Genomic DNA, 23,346 nt, shown 5'->3' with positions numbered 1-23,346 from the left:
AACACTGCAGTGCAACACAAATGTGCTGTGCCTTTCTCCTCACCTCAACCAGGCAACCCCTTTCAAAAGGCACCCGAGAGAAACAGTCCCCAGACTCAGGCATGATACTGGAGTCAGGGGTAGCCCAAGCCCCTGCTCTTAGTCACTTTCTTAATCAGAGATGGGAGGACATCAGGTAATAGAAATAACAGGAACATGTAAATATCCAGATGAAGAGTTGTGGAGAGTGTCCCTTATTCCATCATTAATATCATCAACGACATTGAAAGCCAAGTGTATAGTGTGAAAAGATCTAATTTAACAGAACAGCTGCACAGCTATATGAATCTTGTCTGTTTTATGATTAATAGCAGTTTTGCCGTTACCCCTCTCCAGGATTAGCAGTTGACCGATAACCAGAGGAAGTTCATATGGACCAAGAGCACTTTTTTCAGCCATGCGAGCTAAAGGTCTGTTTATTATAGAAGAATTATGATGTTCACTTTGATAGGCAAGACTTCAAACATGAAAAGCAGGCTCTACACCAGATCAGATATGAGCAACTGTTAATTGTCAACACAAGGCCACAGAGTCATCACAGAGAAAACACTCAGGCTCAGGAAGGATACACTGCTTACTTGATGTTGTTCATGACATCACTTCACTGCCTTGACATTTTAAATAGTTTTAGTTACAAAACCTCAGAACTATTTTGGTTTATGGCTATTATTCACTTCATGGATGTAAAAAGCAATACGGTAACAGAAAAAAGAAAGGGCTTTCCATTTGATAAGGAATGCCACAAATGTTGAGTTAAATGCTGGGTAACTCCATGGTATCTGGTGTTAAGTTGGCCTCCTTTGTAAAGAGGACTTCATGACACAAAGAGGACTGAAAGCTGTAGGTGTGTAGAGGAGCTGCATATCCCCCCTAGGCTTTCAGTGTACTTTACATTTTCCAAAGAACACAGCACTGCACTGAATACTAAATGGTGAGGAAGCAAAAGAACATAACACAGAATGACCCCTGCAACAGACCACAAAACCAAACACACAAAATCAGGAACCTGTGTTGTGTCTGAGAGAAAACCATTCCAAGGGCAAACAGCTACTCACTCATCCTGTCCAGACAACAACAATTCTGCAACAGACTAGGCATGACTTCAGGAGAGACAAGGTGGTACTCTGCTGAAGGCTCAGTGCTGTACTCAACATGTCCTCAGGGCACTGCAGTGTAAACTGAGCTGGCTTACAGCTACAACAGCTGAAAAGGGCCAGATGAGCATCTTTTCGGCATAACACTTTCTTACCAGGAAAACATTTCTATTTCAAAGGATGCATTAGCAGATATTCATGCAAAGGGATTTACAATAATATAACAAAATCTGTCTTTGAGAAGAAAGCATTCAGTCATTTAGAACCAAAGTGCACTATCACAGTAAATCTATATTTTCGTTTCCACAATCCTGCCTCAACCCAGTGTCTTTAGCTGTTGCTCTGAAAACTTCTCATAAAGGCCCAATGCCTCATAATAAAGTCATAGCACTCGATGCGTCTCATAAATATGAATAAGAAGTCTGCACTGAGAAGTGCTTTTTTTATACTGGTTTGATGTTTAGTCTATATTGTGTGGAACAGCTGCTGAGCTCTGCATTTCCATTGTCATCATTTCCATTTATGTAAAAGAGATTACCCTAAAGATTTTAGCTACACTAGATCTGGAGCGCAGCTATGAAATGATAAGATAGGGAGGCATTTGATGCCACATTTATGCACCTCACAATGAATAAACACAAATGAGCTCTCGCAGCGTCTTAGACACGCTAAATGGGTGCTGATGTCTCAACAAATTTTTGTCCCCTTAGCTAGCCAGAGTGGCGACTGCCCAGTCCTACATCTGCTTACTTTGCATAGCCCAATAGGCAGCCAAGTGAAATCTGGCATTTCCTGCAAATGAGAAAGAGTGAGAGGAGAAAAAAAAAAGATTACCATGGGGCAGAATAGAAATTAGATCACAGAACTCCTAATACCTTTCGACAGCTAAAAACCTTTTTAACCAAAAAAAAAGAAGAAAAGAACAGACACATCATTGTGCGCCACCTCTCGCGACTGCCTGTGATGTTCTGGGCGGAGGGGGTGGGGCGTAACGGGGGACTTGTCCCGTTTTCCTTAAAAACAAGGTTCTGTTCTATCTGTAATCTGACCAGGCAACATGGCACAGAGACAGGGCAGCTGGGAATAGGCACAGAGTGGGAGGCAGTTAAGCCAGACCGCCATCTCCTGAATATTTTTCTGCAAAATAGGTACAGAAGCCCTGAGAAAACCCATGGAGTGCATGCATAAGTCATAGTACTTGAGATCAGAGACTTTCTCAATGGAAGGGATACAATACAAGGAAGAGAAAAAATAAAACCTTGACATTCTTTTCATTGGCTTTCTTGGACTACAATAATCTTTGCTCTAATATTTAACAACAGATCGACATTGATAAAATCTTTTGCATAATTAAATCTTTTCAAGCAGCACCTTGTAAATAACTTCTACTCCCCAACAAAAAGAAACAAAAAACAAACTGATGTACTTTTTGTCATGTGAATCAACTACAAATTGAGTTTCAGAAGGGATTGAAAGTCTAGGTGTTAAGTGTGGAAACTGCAGCTTTCAGGAACGCACTGTATTCCACAACAGGAAGATGGATATAGCTGTAATTGCAGTGTAACTCAATTCAACTCAAACTCATTTTTAATCTGAAGTTTAAATTACGTTAAGTTTCCCCAATTTCATCTGACCAGATATTACTCATTTTACTGTTCTTTTTAAAGCCTGTGTCCTTCAAGTGAAATTTAAATAGCTTTAATTCAATTAACGGAGCAATAGATTTTGAGATATGAATTAAGCTTTCTGGGGTCACAACTGTCTACATAGAAGAATGAAGATTCTTCAAAGAGAATCGCTGGGAAATTATTAATAAATTATGGAGATACTGGGAGGCCTGGTTGGACATCCCGATGAGTGATAAGAAAAACTGTACTTGTTAATTAATTTTTCAGAAATGTCTTCAACAAAACCATATACAAAAATGGGAGCTCACATAAAAAAGAGTAAGGAACACGTGCCTAAATAGAACATCCAACCAAAATGTTGATTTATGCAGTAAAAAAATGTAATTTAACTTTTAATGTAAAAATTCTGCAAATTAAGGCAGCTAAGTGCAAAGTCAGGAAACACGTTTTGGCTGCAGATATACTGTTCCTGCCAACATGCTACTTGCCTGAAGCTTGATAGTAACTTTCATCTTTAAGCACGTACAGTCAAAGGCTGAGGGGCACAATCACATCTGAATACACATTAGTCACATGCATCCCAAGGACTGTCCCAGAGAACACTCCCAAAATGTACCAGTCGCACCCAGAGTACAGGCGGCACTTGACACACGGGGTCAGGAGCTGTTGTGTGGAACAGCTTGGTATGATGTTGACTGCATTTAAACATGGCATGTTTAAAATAGATTAGCTGATATGCTAACATATAAAAGGCATGTTCTTAGACCGCACCCCAAGTAGGGCTCCACCCAGAACATCAAGTTCTCTGTCCCTTACTGGGGACATTTGGAGAGGACAAACTGCACACAATATCGAACAGAAATACTTACATGCTCTATGGAATGGCAAGGCACACATTGTTAATCACCACACTGAAAATGTTACTTCGTGATGTAAGGCACAGACCTCTGCTGAAAAATGATTTGCCACATTAAAATATGTATAGCATGCTTCACAGTTTGCGGGGCAAATTTTAATTTCACAGCAAGGAAACCACAGAGAGGTTGTAAAATGTAAACAAGATCATGTTTCAAACGTGTTCTTCAGACAAAGGTTTTCACATTGATTTTCTGATGACTAAACTGGACTTTCCCCACACAGTTAATTGGTGAGAAATTATTCACTCCTGCAGTACTTGTAATAGCCTTTTGCAGACATGTATGCTCTATCAGATGCCATTACTTAAAGCCAAAGTGCCCAAGCCTGTAGGTTATTAGGGTTTTTTTTTTTTGAAGGAAGCATCACTTCCCCTCTTGGATGATACACTGCATTGAAATTTGCAATTAAATCGTATATGAGTGCAAACAATAGTATTTATCAGAGAACAGCATTCAGTTAAACATGTAGTAACTAACAAGGTACTGTACAGTATATAATGCACATTAGCTGTTTAATCTTCACACAAGACTGGCATTTATACATTTGCCTTGGGATTTCTGAAGTACTTGCCTTTTTTACTTATGCAAACTTAATTTGCAACAGAATGCCTATTACAGCAACAGGTAAATGATTAAAGAATGTTATCAAAACGTAAGTCACACCTCAGTGCATTTCATGTTGATGTATTTGTATAGAAGGGACATGAGCATTTCCTTGAGGGCTGGAGAAATATGCTTTCCAGTACACTATGATTAGCACAGTATATCCTTGTCCAGCTATTACATGGTGTGCTATTCAATAGGCCTTCCAGCTGTGAAATATTTACTCACTCAATGTGCGAGGTAACATGTTTGGAAGGAAGATTAAAAGTCTTTAGGATAAAGCCTATCAGAAAAACATAATATGAAAAGAAAGTCTTTGATGTCCGTCCTTGCTTATGCCAACATGAGAACGCAAACATTTAAGAGCCTTCTCAATAAAAAAAAAATCCATGTGTCCAGGTTTTCATTGAGTAAATACAAGATTCAGGGAGCAAGGAAGAATTTTTCATTTTAAAACAATTGTTAGGTAACCAAACATTAAATATGTCTTTCATCACTGCTGGGTTCTGTGGTTATATAAACTATTTGCATTGATCTGACATCGGCACAATATTGTAAAAGTATTTCCCAAACTCTTGATTGTTTAATATTTTAAAATGCAATCAAGCAGTTCAATAGCTGAATTCTCTCAAGGTGACATTAGTAAAGAACTGTAGTCAAAACCACTCTTAAGTGTAATACAACACAATCACAACAGTTCATATTTGTGCAAACATTGCAGGGACTGGTTTGAGTTCTGCTGTGGTTATAGTTCTGCTGTGGTTATACTGTAAGAATAAGGTGGTCAGTGTTTTCCTTCCTGAATTTCAGGGGACATATTCATCTCAGAATATTTTCTGAGTAACTACATTTTATCTAGGTTTTTAATCCTCAAAAAAATCACTGCCTGTATGCATTCAAAAGACAAGACAATCCACCTGCTGTGTAAGAAGCTATTTGTTGTCAAACAAAAATTACACTGTACATAAATCCATTCATCCATTCACAAACTCTACAGGAGATCAAAATGCAAACAGCCAACACCTTGCATTAAATCTCATGCTCTCACTGAATGAAGATATTTAAAACCTTTCTTCTGAGGAAAGTACAAGCCTACAAGATTTGTGCAGCTACCTTATTACAGAGCCAATACAACTGGGGAGGGTGGAGGAATCTGAAAGATGTTCCAGGGGCATCCCACAGAGGCTTGGGTACAAATTTGTCAGCAACCATCACTTTTTTTCTGTTCTCCCCCACTTCTGAGGAAAGCAGTTCTGTGGTATTGCGAATACCCCCACCTCCTCTTTCTTCCTACCTCAGAACAGAGTCCAGGAAGTTAGAATATCCACCCCCACACCCCCCTCTTCAGCCCAGCAGGTTGGTGGACCTATGGCCTCTCCACCCCAGGCCCAGCTGACACAATGAAAGGGCACGGTCTTTGTCTCCAAGCCTTCGGGGGGACTGCAAAGCTAAAGAAAAGAGGAGGTCAGCAGAGATGCACTGCTCAGGCCTTCATCTTCTCTGCTAGCCTTTGTCCACTTAACACACATGTAATGGGCAGACAATGGGAGCACACTCAAAAGGGCAGGGACCTGGTGACACTGTTTCTTCAGCGGGTGTCTGCTACTGCAAAGAGGGATAGGTCAGATGAGCCCTGCCAGCCCTGTATGGCCTATTGTCCTCCTGCAGCCCTGAATTGGAAAGCTCTAAGCTTTCAGTTTCATCACAGTATCTTAAAGATAAAGTGCAAGTTGGAGAAAGCTGCTTGGACATGTTTTCAGTTACTTATGTCCTAATCACTGGTTTCAATACAAATACCAGTACCATAGTATCTGTTACACAGTACAATTTCAAACGCATTCAAAAAGTCTTTCATTGTTGAACACAAAAGTCTAGTATTTTTAGTGCACATTTTAAATTTCTGATGATCAAAATATAGTCTGCAATTTTTTTTACAAAACATTGGAGGTACCCTCAAAGATTCTCTGTTCTACCTTAAACACAAACACTCTCATTAGCTGAATTCCATGGCAAGTGCCAAAACCAGTGTTGTGTGCAGTAACATAAATATAGGGAGCATTTTGTTAAAGAGGTTTACAGGCTTAATTTCCCTTGGCTCTACTTGAAGTTAACTTCAAACAAAAAGCCTTAAATTGCAATACCTGCACTTTACCCCCCTCAGAAAGAGCAATTTTTGTGGATATTTTAGTTTTTAAAAATGTGGAACAACAACATTTTGGAATTTCCTCTTCTGCTGGAGGAAAAAACGATAACTGAACCTCCAAAGTATTTTCTAATATCAGAGACTGAGAATCATTTTACATGTGGGAGAGATGTATGATGAGTATTAGCTGACTTACGGGTGGGAAGCAATAAGTGAAAAAATAAATGCAGCATCTGGCCACAACAACAAGTGGTGGAACCAAACTTCTCAAATTTTCAAAAATGCAAATAATTTGAATTTGTTTGTCTGATGATAACGTAAGTTGAGCGAGGAAGAAAATGTCCTCTTATATTTGAAAGATGTCAGACAAATGCTAAGTTGTTTTAGTCACGATACAGTACTTGCATGACTGTTGCGGTCTCTAAGGTATGTTGACAGCATAATTGTAGACATGACCTTGGTTACATTTATGCAACTAAAAGTATGAACCAAAAAGATGGGAATCTTTTTTTGTGCTCTTGGTCTACAATTATTTTTTCAAAATTATAAAAAAAAATGGATAGGAAACAAGGCAAAGATGGTCCTTTAATTTTATGAACCCTGACCAGGAGCATTAGGGAAATGTCAAACTCAGTGGCAGATTGCTGATGGAAAGCAAACAGATAATCAGCTTTGAGCACTAAAAAACCACTGTTTTCACAAGCAGTGATTAGTTAAACACAAAGTGCTGCACCTTGTTCTTCCAAGGAGAAAAACACATAGAACATTTGTTCTAAGGTCACACTCTAAATGTTACATATTCCTCACATATGTTTGAGATAAAATTACCTTTTTACTGTCCCACAAAAGCACACATTTGCAGGATCACTCGGATAATGACTAGACTGCAATTTGACTTTTATTCAAATGATGAAGGAAATCAAGTTTAAATAATGTCCTACTGAGGAAAAGATCTATCACAGCTATTAAACTCTTAACGTTTGTCATGTGCAGTTTCCTTAATCACCACATATTAATTGGCACTTTTTGCATTCACACACGTTTCATTTTAGCTCATCTCAGACATGAGCACTGGCATACATAGTACCAATTAACTCAATTGTTATCCCAAGCAGATCTGCTTTTGAGAACGAAAATCTTCTAAGCAGTTAAGTTCCGAGCTAATTTAATTACTTTAATCATCTGATCATTTAAAACAAAATCAGGAAATTATAAGGCTTGCCTCTGGCTTGTGCCAATTTGTCTAGACTAAGAAAAGGCACTGAAAAAAGGATGCTTTTTGTAAGGCTATTAGCAGAAATATGTTAACAGTATCTATATACAAATTTGATGATGGCATGGTAACATTTAGTATGCTCGAAGATTTCATCAACTCTGATAAATTCATATTTGAGGAAAAAGTAACATCTATTCCTGCTAACAGAAAACATTTTATTCTTGATTTTAAAATTCAGGTAAACTATATAATAAATTAGTGGTGGGATGATTCTTGAATTCAGGGGTGTCCTGGATGTGTCTTCCACTGCTGGTGCTGTGAAGAGCTGGTATAAGTTGTTTAATTGGTCCAATTAAGCTGATGATTTCACTCATGAAGAACTGATCGGGAATGAAACATTCTCTCCAGAATCAGAAGTGGACACCCATACTTTAAAGTCCTTTTCTGCTTGCATTTGATTAAACTGGTTACATATAAAATCCTATAATATCTTTAGGAATAATAGTGCATAACACAAAAAAGCACAGATAAAGTTAAATTAAAAATATGCAGATCAAATGCAAACATCAAACACAGGAAACTCCATATGGAAATACACTGCAATAACCTATTAAAATCCTACACAAGTGAGTTAGATGAAAGAAAAAAACCACAGGAGTAAAAGGTTAATTATGATATCTCAAAGTGACCAGGTGTCTCAAATTTATTTTTATAGCTGGAGTGATTAATCTGTTCCATTCTCAGAAACAATCTCCTGCTACTGGAAAAGTAGTACTGGAATGCTATTAACATAATGCACAGGAAGGAAACCAAAAAGGTAAGAGGTGATATTTTTTTAAGGTAGGAAAAATAGATTCTCATGAGGTGCTGAGATCTGAATATAGATAGAATGTTTTTTTCTATTTCTCCTGGGCTTTGCCTATCAATTACACACCTACACATTTCCGTCCAGGCAGCAGATTATGAAGGAATTTCCAGGGAACTATTCTGTAATGGTGCAGATTTCTACTATTTTTACTTCTCTTCTGGAAACCATTTCTGTTGCACTACGTTACAAAAACAAAAGGTTATGGGAAAAACCTTTGCTGAAGAGGATAAGCTGAGAAATGATGCAGATGCTGAAAAATAATATTGCAAGTTTTTTTTCCTAGGCACAGGGCACTGAAACAGACTAAGGAGTTATTAATGAAATATAAATTAATTACAGTTTTAGTGCGATTTAATGCAAATGTTACATTCTTCCCTTATTCTCAAAATTGAAAAATTATTGAAGAAATGTAAAAAACCTCAAAACGCATTCAAATGCCATTTTATTAATTATTTAGCATTCAAGCCTTTTGCAATTTATTTTAAAGCTTGTGTTGAAAGGTGGATACATATTTGCATCGTATAGGATCCCCCTCCTCACAGTCCTGCAGGTAATTAAGAGGGGAAAACTTAGAAATTTGATTTTATATAGTCACTGACCACTTGGATACTTGGAGTAATTTATCAAATGAATTAAAAACTGTTATGTAAAGACACACCTATGAGTCTGAAGGTGGCAGAAAAAGCTGCTTTTTTATCTTCTTCCCTCAGTGATGTATACTGGGGTCATTAACCCGTAGTGGCTTGCAATTTTCAGATACCATCTCCTGCAAAACACCAGCTTTTTCCTATTATTCCCCACGTCTGGGACACTGCACTCAACCATATCCTTAAGAAGCTGTAGAAAACTAAGTCTGGTTACGATTATCTCCATAACCCCTATCTGAACAGCTGTTATCCTCACAAATTGTTACCAGACAACATCTTTAAGCAATCTGCCCTTACAAACTTTCACTTGCAGTTATATCCATGTATCAAACTCCTAACCAGACCAGTCATTCACTTCTGTCCATATAAACAAATAGACCCTCCTCATTAGGCTTGAAATGCAAAAAAAAACTGCAGAGCCTGTTCTCTTTGGAAAAACATCCACTGGGCCTAGACTGAGCTCTCCAAACTCATTAAATCTAATTATGTGAGCAGGACCAGATGGTAATCCTGGGTGCAACATGAAAAGACAATGACTCTGCCATTATCAGAACAGAGAAGCTGGCTCTGCTACCTGACCCTTGAAACATGCCTGTTCTACACTATACTCGATCAAGAACAGCATGCACAGAAGGACTTGGCACACTTATTTTGGGAAGGCTCTAATAGCTCTTATTACAGCTACTGTAATAAGAAAAATATCTTCTGGATGACAGAAAAGCCTTTATTTAAAAAAGAAAGTGAGAAATGGAAGTTTAGGCTTAACCCTGTTGTTCATCAGATGAGAGGAAGGCAGTTTTGACCTCTAGTTTTGATTAAATGACATTTTGTTCTAATTACTGCCAACCTTTTTGGTACACGTTTCCACTAAAGTGCTCTTGGGAAAAATGTGGCCTTGTTCCTCTGACACAAAATTGGCTAGCTTTGCCAGCTCCAAAGAATTCTTCCATTCACAGTTTTAACTCATTTAAGAGAGAAGATATACTGTACATAACATGTATTAGGAAACCTGATAGTGTTTTTAATCCTTAACTATGTTTGTTGATTTAAACGTACAGTATATCTTTAAAAAATTCAGAATAAAACTAGAAAAAACTATGATGTGCAAGCGGTATGCTGGAGAAAAGTTTCAATATTCAATGTTTCTAAAATCAATTAATTGGCTATATACAATTATTTGTATTGCCTAGATTCACCCTATCTAGAGCAAGTTTAGGCTCAGTCTTTGACAGATTGGGTGAATCATGAAATAAAACCCCCTACATTAAAAAAAACACAAATATTTCAACAAGTCTACCTGAAAGGCTGAAATAAGTGATTAAAACTCAAATCTCTCCCCATTTATCAAAAACAATAATCAATTCCAGTGAAATTTTACCTTTTACATATCACTTCTAATCAAGTTCTTTGAAGCCTTTGGATTTAACCATTTCAGAACAGAATTCTTTGGCTTTGTGCCCTGTAGGACTTCATCAGTCTGCTGAAAGATATAAATCATTTACTGTACTTTTATTCTTCAGTCTGTTTAGCTAATATTTACCTGCTGTGAGTATCTGTAGCTTCCAACAGTGAGTCATACTCAGGTGCAGAAATGCGGGAACTCCCCTTCGGGGCCTGATGAACCAGCAATGAAGAAAGAGGTGGCTTGTTCAGCTGAGGTTTAGGAGACTTCTTCCAATCCCTCTGGGTCTGTGTCCTCCACCCCAGAGGTCTGTTAGCTGGCCCTGAGCTCTTCCTTCTCAAGGAGGAGTCTGGAGTGCTACAGAATCGCACCAAAAAGATAAATAAATGGAGCCCATATGATAACACAGAAGTCACTATGAGGTACAACCTACAAAAAAACAACAATGCCTGTTCTGATTTTTATCATCCCAATTAAGCTGCAGTAAATGTGCACATTAATAACAGTCTGTTGTTGCCTATGAGGCATGTCACATCGTTATCATGATCTCATAAACGTCAGCCATAAGAATTTATTTGAGTGCTCCTGGGCAGAAACGCAACCTGTAACATGGAAGAGTTTTTCTCCCATCGCACCTCCATCCCCTCCCTGGAAGATTCAGGTGTCTTGTTTACAAAACATCTCCAACCTGATCTGCGATAGAACAAACAGGACAGGTGGCGTAACTGAAGAAGTTCAGATCCTGACCGTTTGCCATGCAAATTTTAATTTAAAGAATAATTTAAAACTGTACTACAAACAAAGCACCACAACAAAGGGAGCTCCAGAGTTTTTAAAAGTTGATATTTGGTTTCTTTCTTCAGTGGAAACTGATCATATACATTCAACACTAATGCAAAAAGCCTGTTGAGAAACATCTCTGGAAGAGCTTCAAACAAAACCTGAAGCACGCACTGTGTAAAACCTGGCTGTCGACAATTCACACCACAGTGCTCTGAGAAATGTCTAATAGAAAGTGACAAAGTGATCTACTGTACACTGTGGGGTGGGAAAGGGTCAGTGCTCAAGCTGCAGAGAAAGTACAAGGATGGAGCCTGGGTGGTCTACAAGTCTTCAAGGAAACTGCAGCATCTCAAGCACATGCGATTGATCCAAAATCCATCTCATACATTGGTCCAACTTTCAATGTCCAAACAGGACCTACTGTAAAGCTGAGGATTATGACATGAAGGCAAAAACGTTTTAGCCTCCTCTTCCTATAGATCAATGGTTTCAAAGTCATTTTGAGGTGGACCAGAATTAATTGAAATGCACTTCAAGCAAGCAATACATACCATAAATTATCAAAATACTAGGCACAACAATTACATATTCATAGTGTTTGGTGTTTGCTGTTCTGATATTGCCTAATCAGCGATATTTATGGGCGAACATCCTGCTCATTCAAACTTCATGTTGACAAAACATGTTGCAAGTGCTTAAATTGTAAAAATAAACACAATAAGGAAAACAATTCCTTTGGATGTAAAATGTGAGGTGACAAAATACTGAAAAAGGAGAGCAATTAAGTTCAAGGCAATGCTGTGATATTCATCTGCATTGTGCTGTTGTTCAAGTTTACAAGTCTGACGTGGTTTATGACAACAACTACTGTACTAATCTAAATGGACTGGTAATTATAAATGTGTTCTTGTCTTGACTTTTCAGTGGACTTAAGGTAACCGAGTATATTGGAGAATGCTCTAGATCTCGGGAACGAGTTGTAAGCTTCTACATGTGAAGTAATGGGAGTTTTATTTCATTATACAAAATTTCACAATCTTGGGAAATGCATTACCTTTGTAAGCCAAAGGATAGTGTAATATATGTGTATCATTTGGTAAACTGCAGGATTGGGATAAATAATAAACATCACATCTAAGCTCTGCCTGAGGGACTGATAATACTAACACAATGACTGCGATACGTGAGAAGCAGTTTGCATTGTTACATAATTGCCATGGTTTGTGTCTTTTAAACAGGATGAATGGGGAAAAAGGCAAGGTTAAAAGAGACACTGTCAAAAATTAAATCAGTTCTACAACTATTGCTATTGCTCCTTGGAAAGTAGCTGCCTGTTGTACAAATCAAGCATGTCAGCTTTACAGTCATCTCCTACACACAATACAAATTTCTCCACTTCTCTTGATCCACACAACATTCTTATTTTTAAGTCCCTTATTGCAATGTTCAAAAATATCCTTTTTTGAGGAAAAAAAACTAAATACAGTTTCAGTGAGACCAATGTTTCACTTGCTGAACGTGCTCCTAACTTTCAAGGAGGTCCCAGCACACATGTCAAGGTGCCACTTTTCTTCCCCACAATTTTTGTCCAAACAGCAGGCCTATCAATCTATATCTGAGATTCCAGATAAAACTGGAACACTGGGATTGGAGAGAGGAAGAGAACCACATGGAGCGCTGTGTATGCAAGGCACATAATTAGGCACTGTAATTTGTATATGGGCTATGCAGGCTCAGGCAGAATGCAAACTGAATCTCTGGCTCACAGCAACAGCAACATGGGTTGAACAAATGAGCTTGGTGGGCCAGACTCACACCCTTGATACTGATTGTAATCACTGAAGTTATCAAATATACAGTTTGCATCTTCTGGTCATTCTGGTGTATTAGTAAGCTCCAGTTGAGCACAGTCAAACCTAAATACCTAAATGTACCCAGTAGCTCCCCTAAGTCCTCTCTCTATGTGGACTCATACTCGAGTCCACACCATCACCTCATTTTTTGTCTAACATCTTAATAATAACAACAAAAACACACCACAGAAATATTGTTGATATACAGACTCCATATTTTTTTAACTCAAAGTGGAGGTTTCACTGATGTTATTTTAGTTAAGATGGAAAACAGAAAGCTTGAGTCGAAAATGGCATCATCACATTTTAAGCCATAGATTACAGCAGCAAAAAACCATCGGACACTTGCAGGACCCAGTCAGATTAAAAGGAACACCCATGGGGGAAAAAAGGGTTGAATTGTTTTCTCTCAGTTTGACTTCCAGACCTATGCAACTCATTTTAGTTTAAGGCATAATCATCTGCACAAGATACTGAACTGTAATTCCATAACAAGTTTCCAGAGAAGGATTCCCAGTATGATCAAATACATATCACCTCTACATCTTGGCTGCTTATTGCTTATTCTAGTAAAGCAACATGCCTTCTATTGAGCCCTTGGTTTACAATGAATTTGACACTTCCTTCAGATGATTTACTGGTTACTGGTGAGACCTGATACCTCCAGAAGCAATAACACCCTTATCTGTAGACAATCAATCAATCAAAATGCTGGGGTCTGAGGGCCTGGTGCAGACACTCAGAGTAAGAAATACTCACCACACTATAGGAGAGAGAGGGCAATTCAGCTATGAAATGGAAAAATGACTGTTTCAAAGTTTGTATCTACCTGAGCAGAATCAAAAGCATTTAATTCTAACATACAGTATGTCATTTCTACCCTGCAGTGCTGAAAACTGAAGACCATGGCTGTTAGTCACCTGCACAATGTGAATTTTTGGATTGCATCGATCTTGATTATGGTTTGTTTAATATCGAAACTGAACTTCATAATAATTTGTGTGCGTCTGGTAGCAAACCTCAGAAAAATATCACAAAGTTACTAAAATTTATTTGAACACTGTCCATATGTTCCTGCAGAACTAAAATAAAAACTAAACCTTCAGCACTAAATAAATGTAATTTCAACAGTAAACAATACCAATGTTTTAAAGAAGGAATTAACTTCATATAATTTGTACTAATACAATATATTCAAGAAACACTATGTAATGCTATAAAGAGGTATTGTATTTGTAAGAGTTAAAGCCCTTTTACTGATCATTCAAGTTTAATATTTGGATGATGGCCATTGTACTGGAAAGCAAACAAGGATTTATCTGTTTTCTGAAATAAGAGCTAAATCCTCTAAATCTCTTCTGTCTAATCAGAATAATCCAGTCTGTGACCCTAACTGACCTGGCCCTCATTCAAGCAATTTAGGCCACTTTACACTAATATGGCAAATGGTAGGAATGACAGGTATGTAACCTGTTTTAGTATGGTCTACTGTAAAGTATTTTGTCTCTGCTCAAAGCTGTGTGACGTGTTTTTGTTACATGAATGCAGCTGCTTGCCAACAGGAAGAAGAGTTTCGCCAGTGCCCATTCTTGAAGTTCATACTCCTGAATCTCACAAAGCAAAAAAAAATCTACAAGTACTTAATTTTAAAACGCATAAAATTGCACGAATAAACACAAAATATGTATGTGGTTTCTGTTACAACAAAACATTCAACTACCAGATGTCAAAACCTGAAAATGAGAAATCAGTTATCACCACTGAAATGGCATGAAGTAACTTTACACTACAGCTCTCCACTAGGGCCACATTAGTCTGGGATCAATTGTTGAAAGTGTAAACCATTACTCATAAAAGCTGGAGACAACCTGCGAGTGCTTGTTCCAGCTCAACAGATGACATCAAATACTCTCGCCTTTGATGTCTATCTGGTGCTAAAGGGCACATCTGCTTTCACCCTTCTGTGTTACAGGGAAACATTTCGTGTGTCACAGCAAAACAATAGCAGGCAGCTACAGTGCGAGACAGTAACGTTGTTCCAATGCCACCCATAAAACCAACGCAGACCGCACTGTTCAATGAAATGCATGATTTTATTGTTGCTTTCATCTAGGCTTGCAGTTTCTTTTAGACAAGGGGATGTTTACAGCAAACAATAAATTTAGCTAACCAGGTTCAAAAAGATACACTTCTGAAACTCAGTGACCTAAGGGTTCCCAGAGAAAATGGATTAGCTGCTTGCTTATTTAAACAGCTTCACAGAATGACTTAAACCCTGTCAAAGATAAAAGCTTTGATCTAAAAGATCTTCAATTTCTCAATTTTGGAGTGAAACTTAAGTGTGTATGAAGATACCAAGGTTTATCACTGCATTTTCAGCTTTTCACATCATGATTTCATGTGTCATGATATGGAACTAAAGAATCTATTAACACTGTTAGTGGGTTTTGTGATAAGATATTTTTCTTCTTAAAGACTAGACTTATCTGCTAGGAATTTTATGATCCAGAAGAGCTTAGTTATCTAAATTAGCAGACAATAAAAGCACTCAAATAAAACAAAAATTATCATGTTATGTACAAACTGTGAATCACCAAGCATATTCAGGACAGATTAGCCTGTAGTTATTTACCAAAATTATAGTGCTCGGCAGATCTTAGAAATTTTATTTAAGCCAGATCTACACAAAGAAAACACATCTGCACAAATGAGTGCTTAATTCTAAAGACATCAGTGGGATATTTTTAAATTACATTTTTTCTATAAGGTACAGGAGTGTATCTTCACCAAGCTGTCCCACCAAGTACTGTATAGCTGCAAAATAGAATTAGCCTTTAATCTCTTCACTACAACTTGATTAAAATTACATTTATCTATTACATAATTAGCAAAGAAGAATAAATAAGTATATTTAGTTACAGAGATCATGTTCAAAGTTTTATTAATCTTATTATAGCATGGTTATAATGCATTAGTAACACATTTCAGGCATCTTTGCAGGCAAAAATCAGATCCACCATGATTTGTGAACTCTAGGAAAGTCTGTCTGGACAATTATAATCAAATGCCGACCTTATAAGATTTCACAGTGATTCTTTTTTTTTTATTTACACTTCATGGAGCCAATGGTTCTGTCTGGCTCATTAACAGTGGTTTTTGAAAATTTAATTTCAATTCTCTTTTAAAGTCACATACCTAAATTCATATTGATTGCTAAAATTAATAATTTAAATATTATCCTATACATTTCTAAGTGCAAAATACAAAAGAAACCTGGTGCATGAAATCTTGCCAATTAATTTCTTTAAAATATTTATATCCAGTGTGCAATCTTGAAAAAAATGTTGAGTCTAACTACAAAATTATTTCATTTTACTCACTGCAGGGATAAATGTAGCTGCAAATTCTGATTAAAAACCTACAAAAGGCTCCAGGGAAGATCCTTTACCCTCGAGTGTCAAATGATACTTGACACTGATCTTAATAAACCATGTTTTACATGTGCTAACGTATTGTGGTCTTGTCAATCAAAAACAAACTGTCCTGCCTGCTCTTCCCACTGGTGGTTCTCAGAGATCAAGCCCAAAGCTCCAAGAGTATTTCAGAATATTTGCTTGGAGCAATGGTGATTTCTCTATTCACACAAGTATTACAAGCACTCATTTTTATTATTTGTGAAATAAACTTTTGTTCCTAAACTAAAACCAAGGGGATTTACACCTTTCAAAGTTAGCATTCCAGAAATGCAATGCTGTACATGGAAAAAGTGTTTGCTTTTCAGTGATTGGAGGGAAAATTCTTGTACCCAAGCAAAAACACTGGTTATGCACTGACAAATATCTCCACAATGCTACAGGTGCCCTGGTATCTATGGCCACAGAATAGTTTTCAACCTGCACCTCTACTTCACATTCAATTCCATGTGATCTTTACCTTTTAGGTTTCACTAACACTTATTTTACATCCATCCAATCGTAAGGGTGTCTTTACCTTTCAGTCTACATGTAGGACTTGCATATCCACTGAAGAAGAATGAAGTAACCTGCCCACCCATTGAAGTCATAGGTCTTTTTGACAAGGTGCAAAGTCTCCAATGACATACGCGGAGCTCAGTGCTTTGTGGAGGAGAGGCTCACTGACATCACTGTAAGCCTACAGGAGCCTGGGAAGGGGTCACAGGGGTCACTGTTTCACTGGGAGTTCTGGCTGATTAATCCCATCCCTGCCTCTAACAGCTCTGAGCCAATTGATATCCATTGCTAGGAGAATCTTGGTCTCAGACAGCTATGGACATGACTCTGTCTTATATTCTCACAGGTCAAATCACAGAGCTCATAGAAAGCATTTTTACTGGTTGAGCTACACAGTAGGACCACTGGCACGCTTCTCACTCGACTGGAAATGATTGACTTTTGAACTTATTTTCAAATAAGGTAGATACTTCCAAGATGTAGGCTAATTTACAGACTCATTTGGTGGATTGTATTTAAATTCTGAATATATTCATATTGGTAAGAAGAAATAAGTTATCGCAATATTATTAAGTCATGTGTAGCCATATTAACCAATGGCATTCAGTCTGGACTCTTAACACATTACACTATGGGGGAAAAATAGTTTCTTTTGTTTACACTGTTACTTCCACCCTAAAATGGATTCTTTCCAAAACTCTTTAAAAACCCAACAGTATCACATGAGATCTGGTATTAATGTTTAAAGTGCACTGAACAGTATAGCAGCCTTTTAGAAATGCAATTAAGAAACCAAAATTAGAAAAAAGAGTCTGCTTCTATAATCTAATACAAGTAGACTGAAAATAAAAAAATACATTGCCAATTATCTTAAAAGTTTAAAAGGGTATCGGTTACAGATGAAAAAAGGGTGGTTCTGCAATTTAATCTGTCATATTTAATAAAAGTCAACATAAAGGGCCTCAAGCAAAATTGAGCAATTACAAAAGTTATTATGCTATTCCCAAAGTCTGCTACAGCTCAATACATTCTGCATCAGGGTTACAGTCAGTCAATCTTGCATACTTTTTGGGTTGCTTGATTACTCAACCCTCTAGAATGGGACTATTTAAAAGGGATTCTGCTGTTACAGTAAAAGCCAACAAACCTAGTGATATTCTATGGAACGTTAATATTTCTCAACATTGAAAATTTTGTCATTTCTTACAGCTTGGCATCATTAAGTATTAATTGACTCAACATACTGCTATAAACCCATGTTGCACAGGGAGATGGAAGATGTGTAGATGTACTCTAGTTACATGCTTACCTGTCAAGGCTGGTTGTCATACGATATGCTGATTTACAGGGTCAGGTTCACACTACCCTTAGAATTAGCATTGAATAGTTCAACAGCACCTCTCTCACTAATGACAAGGCAGGCTTTAACGATCCCAACGGGTTCTATCAGGATATCCTGGCTAACTAAAGCCAAACTGAACCCATTATTAAACCTAATAACATTTTCTCTAGACAATATCTTAATGATCAGAAAGATGTTCAGCCAGAACGAAGGAGAAATTTAGAGAAACTTGCACTGCAAAGTTTATATGAGCCAGGTTAAACAACCTCAACACAATACATGTATAAATTTAATGACATCATATTTTCTGTGCCAGGTGGTTTTAAGTTAAGACTTTAATATTCTAATTAAATCTGTAATGGCTTGAAGCAGTTAGGTGCTCTCACAATCATTAAATCTAAAGAAGACAAGTGGAAATATCAGGTAATAAAAACTGTATGAGAAAAAAAAAACACTGGGGACATTGGGCCATCAATTTTATTTACATTAAGAAGAATTTTAATTGTGAAGCTACCAAAACCAAGAAATGGTTTCTGAACCCTTTAGGATTTTTACATATTTGAAACCTAAAATGTTGGCAGATCTTAATTTAATTCTGATAAATAATGTTAAGTGAATGACCCTCTTTCTGTTCAGCTTCTGGTTACAGATGGATGGCCTGACAATGACTGCAAGCTGTCCAGATCCTGAGAGTGCAAAGCAATGCCAAACCACAATACCCCCAACCCCACCAACCTTGATGCTGGGGATGGGGTTCTTCCATTTGACTCATCTGTCCAGAGCACATTGCTTCAAACCCCTTGATAACCATCTTTGTGCTCTTTGGTGAACTTCAGATGGGGAGTAATATTCTATTTAGATGGTTTTCTCCTTGCTATCCTTCCCTGAATATTATTCTTGTTTATATGTTTTCTGATAGCTGAGTCATGAACAGTCACATTAGCCCACAGTTCTTGGGATAATACTCTAGGGTTCTTTGTAACTTCCTTGATAGATTCTCCAGTTTGTTCTTGGAGATATTCTGGCAGAACAACTGCTTCTGAGTGGTGACTATGATCCTGAAGTTTCTCAATTTTTAGACTGTGTGACATGGATTGATGGAGCCCCAGATCCTTAGAAACAGTTTTGTAACTCTTTCTGGACTGATGAGCATTAATAACTCTTTTCTGAGTTCCTCAGCAAGCTCATTAGATCTTGGCATGTCTTTTTTCCACACAGATCTACCTAATTATTTAAACACCTGATTCTAATTATTCTTATTTGAGCTACTAAAACTAGGACTTTTTCACCTCCCCTGTACCTTAAATATTCACTTTAATTCATACATAATTTTGCTTAAAGAGACATTTAATTGGTTACTATAGACCCTCATGATATTTACACAAAGACTGGCTTTGATTCAAGAATGCAAAACTCCATATTTATCTTTAGGATTCACAGAGAATGAACTGAACTGAGAATTTCAGAGATCTTAGTCTTGTTGATGGAGATCAAGCCCAGAACCAAGTATTTAACATTAATATGCTCTAGTTTTGAAAGGAAATCTGCGATTATATCAAACAGTACAACCAAATAAGGTTATGCATCTTATTTTTGATTACACCATTTTCTCAGCAAACTATTGCAACTATGGCCAGTTTATTACACCAAAGAGCAGGTTGCTTTAAGCCAGACTCATAGGCTTCTGCAACATAAGTGATTTGGGTATCCTTCAATTAAAAGCAATTACAGAATTTCAAATTATGTGAAATGCTTTTTAAAAGATGCATCACTCATTGGAGCTTTTGTGTTGATCAGTGAAAACATTAGACATCACCAACCAATTCTCCACTGAGTGCAACAGTTACAATGTCCAAACTGAAAGAGTATAATAGAGGATTCTGTTCCACATACCGGTCCCCTGTAATCTCTCCGTCTAGGTCCATGGAAGACTGGATGGTATTTCGCTGGCTCTGCACTGTTACCAGACCTTGGGATCGGAGTCTCTGGCTTGAGTCCTTAACGCTGCTGTTTATTTTTTTCCTCCTCTTAATCTAAAAAAAATGACAGATAAAAGAAAAACAAGGTGAGAGTAAGGGGAAGCCAGCGAGACAAACTTGCCAGTACCAGATATGCTTGTTTAGATTTCACGTAGTGATGCCTCAGGTGGATGTGCAAAGTCTGTCAAAACAAACTGCTACAAAATGGCTATTCTTCTGCTCACTTATCATCACATCTTGCAGGCACACGGATGCTAAGCACAGGAAACATATTTGCAACTGGTGCATGGCAGAGAGAGCAAAAGACATGGTCTAAGGTTAGGCGATTAGGAGGTGGATATAAAGAAGTTATAAACAATGGATGTTCTTTTTTTTCCAACTGTTTTTGTAAGCAATTATCCACGTTTCACCCATTTTACAAGCATAAATACATATAACCCACATGTACTGTTTTATATAAACACACAAACAACCACTTCATCATTAGCACGTCCACACAAAGTTTTTAAATTACTGCGGATGTGTACAGTATGTTTCCTTAGGCAGGTGCCTTTCCATGTTTTTGTCAAGCATACTTATGCAGAAATAGAAGTGGAGATCCTGGTACCGGCATTTCTGTCAATTATGCAAAACAATTCCTAGCATGTTTGCTTATAAATTATATAATATAAAACCAGAGAGTACATGTTAACAACAAAAGTACTGATGATAAAAAATACCCATACGTAAATTGACTTGAGACTCCGACTCTAGACTTAATGTTACTGAGCTTCAAATACAAAGTTATTTTTCTTCTCTCTGCAGTTGGTGACAACGCCTGTATTGCGCAGTGGCCTGTAACATTCAAACAAACGAGAATTTTCTGTCGAAGTGGAAAGTACTGACACCGATGTGGTAATTATCGTGGAAACACTTAGAATTTGCTGCACATAGTTTTCAGCCTGCATACTGTAGTAGTAGTGATGAGATAATCCCTAAGGCTTGCTTTTACTCATGGGAAACTTTGCAGGGTTTTCTTTTCTCAAGGAAGACTAATGTTAAACAAGAAAAATAGGAAATTGATGAAAAACCTTAATGTAATGTAAATGTTCAATGCTTATGGGTTGCAAATCATTCTCACCTTACCTATAAATGCACTGGGCCAGTTTAGACCTACAATTTCCAAAATCCAATATTTCAAGAACGAATACCCACGTTGTACGAGTATCATGAAAACAGGGTAGTGTGAAGTATTAATTATAGTACATAAAACTACACTTCCTCTGCTAAAGATACTCATAATTTGTTCATGCAGACATTTTGGAAATTATTTGCAGTTAAATGTTAAATATGCTGCTATGATGTGTCACAATAATTACCACTGTGGTACTAAACTCCCAACCTGTTTAAATAATTTAAAACAAAACTGGCACAGTTGCTTGAAGCTTCCCAAACAAAAGACTTCCGTCCAAACGAGTTCTGACGCATTTGACCTTCCTCAAACGATATCATAGAGCAATGAGTGCAAGTGCTTTGTACAAAACACTGATAAGGGAATCATCTAGAAGCAAGAGGTCAGTCTCTGTAAAATTCGTTTCAGAGTTAAGCACTGTGTTTTAAATTAAATTAAAGCACATTAAACAAGAATAGGCGCCAGCTGAAATCTCTTCTTTGTGAGAAGATGGGAAAGAGATAGTGAGCTCGTTTACTGCACATCTCGACAAAGCAACAGAACACTTAACATAATTGAAGGTGGATTCTTGATTCACTTTGGAGACTAGTTCCCACATAATTTTAAATATGTTTTTGTGAAACAGTCTCATTTTATGTCCATTTGTCAGTGCACATGCTCTTAAAACATGGGCAGGTATTAATCCCCCCTTTGACAGACAGATGCCTTTTGGAGCATCTCATTATCTTGTTTTTCCAACTCCAGAACTACAAAATTCACAAATCTAAGAACGTTACATCCCATCATTATTATCCCAAACAAAAAGACTAGATTAAATATCCCAATAAATCAGTCCTTACTTTTGTTATCACTGGCATGTGAGGCAATATTTACAGCAGCTGTCTTTGTAGAATGTTTGAAAGTTATTATTTATGTAGATGGTTTTTCAGATTGATCCTGGTTTAATGGGGTTTTATGGAGCAGAACAGGAAAAACGATTCTGTATAGTTTTGAATGAATAGGAGCAGTGAAAGGATTTAATGGTTAAATTAACAAATTAAAGAAAATAATACATTTTGATCCAAATTGAGATCTGTCTCAGGATCACCATGAAACTTTCATTGATCACAAGGGTTAATGTATTGAAAGAAAGATGTTCTTTTTCTGATGTAGTTTGGTAGAGTTAACTGGAATACTGTATAATGAACCCTTGGGGATCCCAAAGAGTATTCACTTAATTGAAAAAGTTTGTGCAAATAAATCAGGATGACCAAGAGAAATCACCATTTCAAATGCATCATCATTCTGCAGCTCATTTAGAACAATTAGCTGGAGGTACTGCATCAACGTATTAGGAACAATGAATACACACTGGAGAGATGAGACCTTTCAGTTACTCTTCAGGCATTGCTTCACTGCTACAAGCGAGTGGCCTTTTTTTACAATGCCTCAAATGATGAGCGTCCCTAGCAAAGTTTATTCATCGCTGCACGTTTATTGGGCGAATTTTCAGTTGTTTGTGGATAACAAATGTGTGAGCTCTGTGCGAGACCTTTGTGCCATACAGTGCACATCAACTGGCCTGTCACTTTCTACGAGAACCACAGATGCTATGCAAGAATGGAATGACCCCTCACCCTCAATCTTTTCTCTTCGTCTCCCCTTGCTACAAGGTTGATAAAGAGGTGTTGTATTTCTGAGCTTCTTTAGA

At 37.4% G+C, this 23,346-nt stretch overlaps 1 protein-coding gene across 1 annotated transcript in view; it reads right to left on the bottom strand.

The window, feature by feature from the left end:
• The window catches only part of LOC148819508 (uncharacterized), a 74,092-nt gene that overhangs the window by 2,167 nt on the left and 48,579 nt on the right, over positions 1-23,346 (bottom strand). The window contains exons 12-13 of the mRNA XM_088934742.1: positions 20,400-20,539; positions 10,696-10,914 (exon numbers count right to left, since the gene is read on the bottom strand). Coding sequence (XP_088790868.1) covers positions 10,696-10,914; positions 20,400-20,539 — 359 coding nt within the window. The remainder of the gene's footprint in view (positions 1-10,695; positions 10,915-20,399; positions 20,540-23,346) is intronic.

This window comes from Atractosteus spatula, chromosome 16, assembly GCF_055471065.1.
Source record: "Atractosteus spatula isolate fAtrSpa1 chromosome 16, fAtrSpa1.hap1, whole genome shotgun sequence".
Taxonomy (NCBI): Eukaryota; Metazoa; Chordata; class Actinopteri; order Semionotiformes; family Lepisosteidae; genus Atractosteus; species Atractosteus spatula.
The sequence above is the reverse complement of the archived record's forward strand: the minus strand, read 5'-3'. Positions and strand labels throughout refer to the sequence as shown.